The following is an 11032-nucleotide window of genomic DNA, read 5'->3' on the forward strand; positions in this document are numbered from 1 at the left end:
TTAGAGGAAAAATTCTCAGGGATGAATTTTGACATTATCACTACAAAAGCAATAGTTAACCAGAGAACAAATGTAGGTAGGGAGGAATTGCTTCTTTCTCTACTTTCCCAAGGGAAACAAACCACTGATGAGACAAACAAATCAAAGTCTCTTCCTCAAAGACATGGTAGCATTTGGGAAGCATGAGACCTTGGTCAATAGGCTCACTTTAAATAGAAATTACTTCATGAGTTTAAAAGGGGCAAGTTATCTAGTAAAGTGGAACATTACTAAGGAATTTATTATTGCAACATGCTATCACTCCATGAAATTAATTGGACAATAATTATATACTTACTGATTTCTTGGTAGCCAAGAACATTATGTATATTTTACATTTTGATATTATAAGATTATTTAAGAAACAAATACAATATATGGCATTATAATGCATGAGTCATGATAAATTATCTTATTAATGGATAACTAGCCTAAATTTTATTCCTAGATGCTTTGCAGAATTAAGAATAAAAAGTAAATTATTTATTTCATATCTAATTCAAGTTCTCACTCTGTTAGGCAATATTTTATAGAATCAATTTTATATCTAGAGAGGAAAACATTGTTTAATCATGTTTTCAACTGCTTAATTTTAGTTGAAGAGAAAAAAAAAATCACAATGATACTCAATTGGGACTCTGACTCCCTAGGTCTAGTGTTTGTCTACTGCAGGTATGCACCATCAATTTTCTTTCTAAAAAATTCTTTTCATTATTTTTCATATAACTCTTCATTTGTACCCAGGTTTATGCGTTTTATTATACAACTTACTAGTAATCAAATTACTCAAATCTGAGTAATTTAACCCATTTCAGAATTTCCTTCAAAACTGTTCCATCCAGGAAGCCTTCTCTGACTCCAGCAATACTAAAAATAGCCATCTGGACCACTGTGAACTGAGTTGACTTGAACATCATTCATAAATATGCTTCCTTTTGTGGTTAATTAAGCAGTGTCTATATAGAAAACCTATTTTCTTAACTAAAACTGAAGACACATGATCTAAAAATATTTTTTCTCGATTTGGAAGCTTTTGTAAATATTCAATTTGAAGACAATATCAATTTATTTATACACAATTATTTTTACTGACTATTAAAATAAAATACAATTAGTATTTTCCTAAAATATTCCTAACGATATTCCAGAAAAAATAAATTCCTAAAACTAAATCTAGAAACCCTCCATTTGCTTATTGAATAGTTTTGTTGTGGGTAGAAGATGAGTATTGTTCTGCAGCATTTAATAGCTCTAGTTAAGAACCTTATTGACATTTCAAACTATTTGTCACATTCATCTATTAATCAAGAGATATGAAGCTACACTCTTCGGTAAGAAAAGAAATCTGAAAAGATGATGTATCTTCACCCTCAAGACACTTAGTGTAAGATGTACCCATTGACAATGGTTGCGAATGCTCCTTCTGTCCCGTGATTGGACAGCAGGTGGTCAACACTCAAAATATCCTGGCAGGTATATTATTTGGAGTTTTCCCACCAAATTAAACTAACTGATGAGCAAATTAATTGCTTTATTCAGGATGAACATATAGGTCATATTTTAAAAGGATTATATTACAGACTATTTCCAGAAGTAAATACTTGATAAGGATTTAGAATCCCAATATACTATGAGAAAAAGACAAAAGAAATAAACAACAACAATAATAATAAAACACCTAAATCTGAGGATGAAAGAATTCAAATATTTGGTTTAAATTTTGCCAAATGCTAAGGAAAAAAAGATTAATTCAGGCATAGAATACATGAATGAAATCTGTGAATCTAAACTTTCATATGAATTACCTGTAAGCTAATTCCAAAACAAATGCTAAAAGTTATCACAAATGTAGCTTGAGGATCAATATTCACACTTAGAATTTTAAACTGGAATACAAACCTTTTTCATTGCCAAATAAAAGAAAGCTAAAATTTAGACCTTCACCATACTGAAAAAAACAAAAGTAAAATGCAGTACTCCAAAGAGAAGCAGCTCTTCACCATACTTTACCAAAGACATTCCATTTTTCTACTTTTTATTCCATATAAAAATGCCAATTTTACAATGAATCTGTATGTCAATAAAACTTAATAGTAAGTCTACCATAAGGTTTTAGCAAAAAGCACTCAATATATCGTTGACTAGTCTTAGCCTGTCATTGGGTATAATTCTTCTTACTAATTTGTAGACATAATTTGATTCTCCAGATATTTTAGAGTAATGATTAAACATAAAAACTGATGAATAATCATAAATGATATGATAATCATAAATGATTATGCATCATTATGCAATATTTCACGTATAATGACTATTCAATATTTGGGAAAAAAACAGAAATGACTTAGGATTTTTAAATTGTATTTTAGACTGAGTATTCATAAACATACCTGATATACAAGGTCTTTTTGAGGCAAAGGTGGGGATCCTTCTTCATACAAAGGCGGTGGTTTATGTGTGGGTGGAAGATCAATCCTGCATTAGAAAGGTTAAAAATGTGACTGCCATATTTAGCAAAACAAAGGAGGCAGAAAAAAATCAAAGTTCTCACAAGTCAAGGGGATATTTTCCTCATACTATAAAAAAATTATTATTCCATCTTGTGTGTTTAACTCACTTCTTATTTTCCTTTAATGTACCAAACAGAAAATGAAAGTAATCATTAATTTTAATGTTTAGGACTAATTTATTCATATTTAATTTAAGAAGTAGCTCAAGTAGAATAAGCATTTTTTGAAAGTTACAGTTATGCAAGTAATCTAGTACATGACCAATTTACTTAACTACTGTTTTCACATTGACTATCTCTGCATTTTAAAGGTAATCAAACAAATATGTCATTACACTTTCCTCTAGAGTATCATACAAGTGATTTAAAACACTTCATTTTCAAATAATACTGAAAAAAGTTTATATTGTATTTTGGAAATACTTCCAAGTCTGACTTTCAAAAGACCTCCTTACTCTTAGAATATACATCACACAAATCAAGATTTTCCAGTCTACAGATCATAATCAATCTTGCCACCTGAAACAAAGAAAGGGACCAATATATGCTTAGGAAATGCACTTGTGAACTAAAAACAGATTTAAATATATCTTGTAGTTCTTTATATTTTAGAACATAATTTTATATATACATATCTTTGTACTTTTAAAGATTATATATTTTCAGTACTTGTAATTAGTAAATAAAACATAAGACTGACTATATTTAAGGATGAAGGGAATGAAAGCTATAGATAGATACTGATGTAAAAAATTCTCTGTGGTTTAATAATTTCTCACATGGGCATAAAATAATATACTTAATAAACAAATTTTTTAAAATAAAGAAAATATTTAAGTGATGCATTAACCTAATAATAAATTGTATTTGAAATTATAGAAAAGACTGTGATAATTTGAGAACAAAGGTACACTATGCTAGTCATTCTCTATTAAAGAAATCGTTTTATGAAAGGTGTCACAATGAAAGAGCACTTTACTGTTATTTATGTAATTTTATTTTTTCACCTAATGAAAATCACACCAAATTCTTAGCTCCAAAGTATCAAAGGCCAAACTGAGGATTACAAAAGTAAAGTTACTTTTTCATAGTCAGACCATCAATTTGATCAAGGCAGAGCTGAAACTGACACCCTGATATCTTCAATCCAAAAAGAAAAGAGGGGCAATTGTGCCAGATTAGAGAAGCAGATAATATACAATGCATTTTTAAAGATAAAATGAATTCATCCTTTAAATGCCAGTCTTATATCCTTAATAGAAAAATAAATAAACAGCAGAAGATTTAATGCTAGCCAGGTATGATGGTGCACGGGTGTAATGCTAGCTACTTGCAAGCCTAAGGCAAGAGGATTGCAAATTGGAGGTCAGTCTGGGGAGCTTAGTAAAATTGGACCTCAAAATAAAAGAAAAATGGTGGGGGGCCTGAGGGTGTAGCTAGATACATAGAGAGCTTGCTTAGCCTACATGAAGTCCTGGGTTTGATCCTCAGCCCTGGAGGGAAGGGGAGAATGCCATTTGTATAGACCTGTACAGTTCATAAAACATTATCTTATTCTATTCCCACTATAACCATGTAAAGTAAGTAGAAAAAGTATTATTCATAGTTCACAGGTAAAGCAACAAAACTACTGATAGAACTGAGAATGGAGACATATATCATTTGATTCTGCAACAAGGTGAAATTTCTATTTTATCAAACCATCTCAAAGATTAGGCCCAGAATGTTGCTTGTTCCTTGAATAAAAACATGTATATTTTATAATTCACCAAAAACAAGCATTTCTCTTAAAAAAAAAAAAAAAAAAAAAACTTCAAAACTTGATGTATTTAACCACTCTTGGTAGATGAAAGCTATATCTTTATATAATACAGACATACACAATCTGAAGAAGTAAAAAATTAAAAGTTTCTAAGGTATTTTTAAACCTTTAACTAGTACTTCATCAAAGGCCTGCATTTCTAGTCAGAGGATAGGCAACATAAAGTATCAATGTGTAGTAGTGTGGAAAAATGTCCAGTACACTCTGGGTAAAAATGTTGTTTAATTTATATTTCTTTTCTTTTTCTTTTTCTTTCTTTTTTTTTTTTTTTTGAGAGAGAGAGAGGGGAGAGAGAATTTTTTAATATTTATTTTTTTTTTTTTAGTTTTCGGTGGACACAACATCTTTATTTTATTTTTATGTGGTGCTGAGGATCAAATCCAGCACCCCGCTCATGCCAGGCGAGCGCGTAACCGCTTGAGCCACATCCCCAGCCCTTTAATTTATATTTTTATGGGATTCCTTGATGTTGTTCACTTTCTAAAATGTAGTTTAAGATGTCATTTTGAAACCACTGCTGTATTTAACAAGTCTTAGATTATTCTAACTTCTCTCCCTTGGACACTTTAAATACGTACAGTTGTAAAGGCAGATATAAAGACTAATGCATAATGAATAGTGATAGTAGAACAGAGGCAAAAAAAGTTACCTACACTTTGTCAAGGTAGGATGGTCTCTTTTTCCGAGGAGTGAGCAGCACAGTCACAAAGACCGCAATGATGAAAAGGGCAAGGACAGCTCCAATGACAGCTCCAGCTACAGCTATGGAAGAGGTCTGCTTAAATGGAACATCTGTAAAGTAACAAAAATTAGGCTATTCAAAACATTTTTAAGAGTTCTTGAAATTACATACCTTAATTTCTAAATTGTGCAAATGCTATTTGATTGAAGTATGGTATCCAACAGTCAGTTTATAGGACCCAAAATTCAATTCATTAATTTGAGTACCATTCGGTTAACATCCTTTTTTCTTCCTTATTAAGCACCCCAGTTTTGCTTTTTTAAAATTATGAAAAGAATATCCCCAATAGATATCAACAATTAATCTATTCTTTATGGTTAAATGTCTGGAGGAGAAAAAAATATGAAAATAATTTTATACTCTTACTCTAAAAGGTGACCAAAATCAATATTCTTAAGAGTCAACCAACAATACATACATTCACCATTTTTATTCTATTAGAATGAAAAAGAAACTATTATTAAAGAAACCAAAAACCTTCAAGAGAAAAATATCAAAAAACACCACAGATCAAATGAATACAGTATAAATAGTGACAGAATACTAAAACATTTTTTAAATTTTTAATATTAATGTTTTAAAACAAGGCTAAACATGGCAACAAGGGAAATTCTTTCCTATCTGGCTATTGACATAGCATATCACTTCTGAATATCAACTTCTCTTTCCCAGACTATATCACAAATTTTGTAAAAAAGAATATAATAAATGTATTTAGCAGTTAGCATTTCACAATGTTTAAAAAATTAAATTGCTATATTTTTGAACTACAAAATGAGTCCACTAAGATTACTATAATAAACTATATTTTAAAATTTAGGAAGTATTAAAGGACATGACCAAACCATCCATCCTATGTATATTATTTTGACAATTTCAGTCGTATTAAATTCAACTAAATTTGTGAGGTGATTCGTAAGTTGCAAAAGTTTCTTTATATACATGATTTTGTTTTATCCTTCTAACCAATAAAAGATATTGAAAATAACATTTTATAAATGAAAAATACTGTGGTTCTAAAGTTGAATGATTTACCTATGATCATTGAGTCAATGAGTAGCAAAGAAAAAAAGAGTGGGAAGGGTAAAAGTCTTCACCCTCATGTCCTTGTTTGGGGAATAATGTTTTCTTTTGCAATGTCTAATGTAGACTTGAATTTTGGGCTACCTATTTGCTAATAAAAGCTTAGTTTTCACTTAAATTGATTTATTCACAAATATTGTTAAACAATTTCAATTACTATCCAGATCCACATATGGGAATTTTAAATATTAAAGCACTGTAAGGATTGACTATTTCATCTACTTAACATCATGTCATAGTCTTGCCATTTAAGTATGTATTTAGAAGTATCTTCTATTTTATTGTGGCCACATGGTGTGTTAAATGGTCAAAAAGAACATCTTACTTTCCTTCCAATCATAAATATTTCTTCATAAATACTTACTATTCTGCATTTATTTATTAATGTGTCATTTTTTAGCCTCACTCTAGATCTATTGTTGCTCATTAATCTCTAGTATTTCCATTTCACTATGTACTGGATGAGGAAAAAAAATGGAACACAGTGCAAATTTACTCAGCACTTATAAATGTTGAAGATCTGGGATGATTTATGAAAAATATATCCTACATTTTCAATTTCCCCATCACATAAATTACAGCCTTGTCCATTGGTCAGTTTTACCATTGACTGTAAAGGAGATGACTCTACCAATCTTTAATAGCTAAAATTGAGATTCTTAATCTACAGGTCATAATTGAGTTTTCATCAAACTTCATATCTTCAATAAAGGCTTTCACTTAATCTTAGCAATAATCTGAACTTTAGTAGTGCATTGCAAGTATAAAACATAATCATGTATACTTTAATGTCCAAATTCCCAACCCTAGATACAATATTTTAGTATTCTGAATATTCGAATATATATTGTTTTTAACATTTTAATTATTACCTTGTTATCCAATTCTGTCACATTAGACTTATCATTTCTAACTCGAGGCGTCTACAGCTGAGAGTTGACTCTATGTATACTACTATACTACTGTATTTCCTTCTATCTTAATTTAGGCATTTTTTTTCACCTAGTTCCATTTATTCCATTTATTCATATTTATCCTCTCTTTTGCATACCTCTTCTTAATATCATAACAGGATGTTAAGTGCTGAAATAAGCAAATGGAAGAAAATTAAGTATGAATCCATTCATCAAACAGATAATGGGGGTAAAATTTGTGTTAAATACATAATGGAATATAGTACGTATTTCCTTTTACGACTCTTTTACTAATTGAGAAAGGGAAATATGTACTATATTTAAGAATATTAAAATTTGAAGGACAGCAGTCAATAAATACAGTATGAAATGCAAAGAGGTAAAAAATATCATGCATTCAAATCATAGGATTTTGATGAAAACTGAGAACTTAGTCACTACACTGCCACTCCAACATCCCACTTAAACACACATATACCACATATATAATTCCAAAAAAAAAAAAACATGACAAGGAAAAAATCAAACATGCTAATTTATAAGTTAGCATTATTAAATGCTAAGCTAGTTTACTGATGGCTGACAAGAAGCAACATTACCACCACTTAAGATGTTCTTAAAGTCTAATAATGTTTATAAGTAAAGGAAAAATAAAAGGACAAAAGTGTTACATTGACCATGAAAACTGATGCACACGTCTCTAAAAAGAGTAGCTTGTTGCTATAATAGTAGCCACAATATGCAATGACAACTCACCTCCAAAAAAAAGAAAAAGAAAAATAGCATTCCATGATAACAACAAAGGTATATCACCTATAGAAGATATCATGTATATAGCCTCTAAGAAAATGTTCAAAATCAATTACAAATCATACTAAAAAAATTTACACAAAAAACATTACTTTTTGGAAAAAGTATGCACATGGCAAATATTACAGACATTAAGGCTTTCTTTATTAACACTGTAATAAAAAATGAATAGAAATGTGAAAGTTAATCAAGCATTATGTGAACACCTAATCCATCTCTGAAAGTGAGACAAGATATTCTTGTTTCTTTTGCAAAAACTTCAGTGATCACATCACACGATTCAAAGATTAATGCAATGACCTACAATCTTTTATTTGCTCCCATACCCACTCCCATTTTTCCCTCCAATTAAATGTATAAATGTTGGGAATCCAATATGGAGCTTCCTGCATGCTAAGCAAGGTTATTACCAATGAGCTACACATACCAGTCCTTCATTCTTCATTTTTAAACTATCCCTTTAATTTTATCTTAATATGACATCTAAGCCTTTATATCCACACAAATTCTAATCTCTAATATTTATTAAAAATGCTCTATTTGGATCAGGTAAGACTTCACAGTCTCTTATCCAACAAACTACTAAAAATCTAATATGTTCCAAGCATTGTGCTAAGGGTTAGGAATGCAAGAATGAATCTTTAGGTGATCAAAAAAGAAAAAATTCCCAAAGTGAGGTCACAGAATGCATGAAATATGCATGATCAAATCAAGTAAAGAAATTTCACTGCTTATATTTAAAAATAATTCAATAAACTCAATATTCAATAGTGCACAAGAATTGGCTCTGACAGCAGCACTTGGTGGATGGGGCAGATGTTTTACCTGCCACACAAAACACCTGCAGTACTGTTTTTTTTTTCAGTAGTAGTAACTTGGTTTTTCCTTCTCATATACATACATCTTATGACAGGAGAGCTCAGCTGAATTAGCTTATACTTAAATTTAACAAACAATTAAAAATGTAAAGGAGGAACTGTATAGGAGTTTCATGTGAAAGAAAAACACCTGACACATGTACTACATGGGGTTATCAGTGCTAATCTGTTATATACTAGTAAGCACTGATTCATTCCTGAAAAGAATTGATATAATGAAGATAATACCAATACAGGTACACTTAACAAAAAATAATGCAAACACCTTATTCCTAACACAAACTTTATCAGTTACATCGTGAAATAAAACTATGGCAATCTAATGAGATGACAAATTGATTAAAAAAAATCAAATACATCAGGAGATCAACTAAAATACAGATTTACATTTACTCATTAACAATAAACCTCACACTAGGGCTGGGGTTGTGGCTTGGCGGTAGAGCGCTCACCTAGCATGTGCAAGTCCTGGGTTCGATCCTCACACTACATAAAAATAAATAAAATAAAAGTAAGACACTGTGTCTAACTACTATATATATATATATATATATATATATACACACATCACACTAAACCTATACTGGGCTGAAACAACCTAATGCCCAAGGTAACATGATTGTCATTAGCAAGGCACTAAAAAATCCAAAAACCTTGCACATAAAAACAAGCTCTATGAAGAGTCTAAAAAGAGGAGTTGGGATGAATACTGTTGAAGTTCCCAATAATATTGCTTCTTCCTTTTGAATCTAGTTAGGTTTCATAGGTAGGATTTTGGCTAACACACTTAACCAAGTAGTAATATATATTATTGTTAAATCATTGAATAAACAAAGTATAAAACCAAGAAGAAAAAACAAATGAAGCACAATCATGTGCTTTTTCCAATGTTTTTAGTAAGAAAAAAGGTTAATTTCAAAGATGAAAGACAGTTATTACCAAAATAATTAAGGTTTTCTTTATTATCGCTTTAATGACAAAACATTAATCTTAAAAAATTATTCCATCAGTTAAAATTGCCATTTTTATAATGTATATAGTCAAGTTGCTATAGTACCACAAGTATAATTTAAGTATATATGAATTTTTAATGGAGAGTCTAGGAAAGATAAGCAAAAACTAGAATAAAATGATAAAATGTGAAGTGAGTTGTGATGAATGGAACTTGAAACAAAGGATATAGGCAGCAGTTACTAATTCTAAGAAGAAACTTTCATAAATCTATCATTTGAACTGGACTTTGAATATGGACTGGTTTTCCAATGTGCAAAACGGAAGTAAAAGAAACATTTGGTAGGACATAACATCAAAGCACATGGTATGTTAACAAATATAGACATTGAGAAAGTTCCCTGTTAATTGTCTAAGTATTGACTATCAAATGGCTGCTAATATCAAAATAGAAAAACTGGCATTAAGTGCCTTCTAGTGAAAGAATATACACCACCTTTTAAGTAATCTTGGCCAAAAATAAAATCTGAATCTAATTAAAAACTACAGATATTTCTACTAATTTATAGAAAATGTGGAGAGGCATATTTGGGGTACAACTAGAACAACCCAAATTGGGAAAGTGTAGTAAAAATGAAGCAGTTTATCCAACAAATAAACTACAAGGGGAAAATATGGGTAGCGAGGGGAAGTAACACATTTCTAGCAACCACAATATATGCAGGTATACCTAACATAAAGTAATGCAAACACCTTACTCCTAACACAAACTTTACCAGTTAAATTGTGAAGTAAAACCATAGCAATCTAATGAGGTGACAAATATGATTAGTGAGTGTTTGAACATCACTACTTGCTATTAAGGTATTTGATATAATAATGATACTATGGTTAATTTCTCAACAGTCATTACCTTTCTAGGGAAACATACTGATTTATTATACTAATGAGGGAATGGCAAGGAGTTCATGGCTAAAGGTTTAAATGAAACAAAACTGATGGTAAATTTTACAATAATTGAAATGAGAAAAAAAGTTAATTATTCTCATTTTTGTATAATTTTCTATAATAAAATTATAAAAGTTATTCTCCTAAAAGTCACTTGGTTGGCTTCATCCAAGTGCCTAGCCAGAAGGAATAGCATTATTAGCTAAAAGCCATGTGAAATAAGATTATTCCAAAAATTGAAACACGTTTTACCCTTTCAAAATGAAATGAACATGAATCACCAAGGTTCAAGAAAAGACTCCTAAAGATAGATAGATTATATATATATATATATAT

General features: G+C 30.2%; 1 protein-coding gene across 2 annotated transcripts in view; it reads right to left on the bottom strand.

The window, feature by feature from the left end:
* The window catches only part of Nectin3 (nectin cell adhesion molecule 3), a 90652-nt gene that overhangs the window by 50820 nt on the left and 28800 nt on the right, over window positions 1-11032 (bottom strand). For both annotated transcript variants that reach the window (XM_015478541.2, XM_048803351.1), the window contains exons 6-7: window positions 5024-5162; window positions 2430-2514 (exon numbers count right to left, since the gene is read on the bottom strand). In XM_015478541.2, coding sequence (XP_015334027.2) covers window positions 2430-2514; window positions 5024-5162 — 224 coding nt within the window. The remainder of the gene's footprint in view (window positions 1-2429; window positions 2515-5023; window positions 5163-11032) is intronic.

Source organism: Marmota marmota, unplaced genomic scaffold (assembly GCF_001458135.2).
Source record: "Marmota marmota marmota unplaced genomic scaffold, marMar, whole genome shotgun sequence".
Taxonomy (NCBI): domain Eukaryota; kingdom Metazoa; phylum Chordata; class Mammalia; order Rodentia; family Sciuridae; genus Marmota; species Marmota marmota.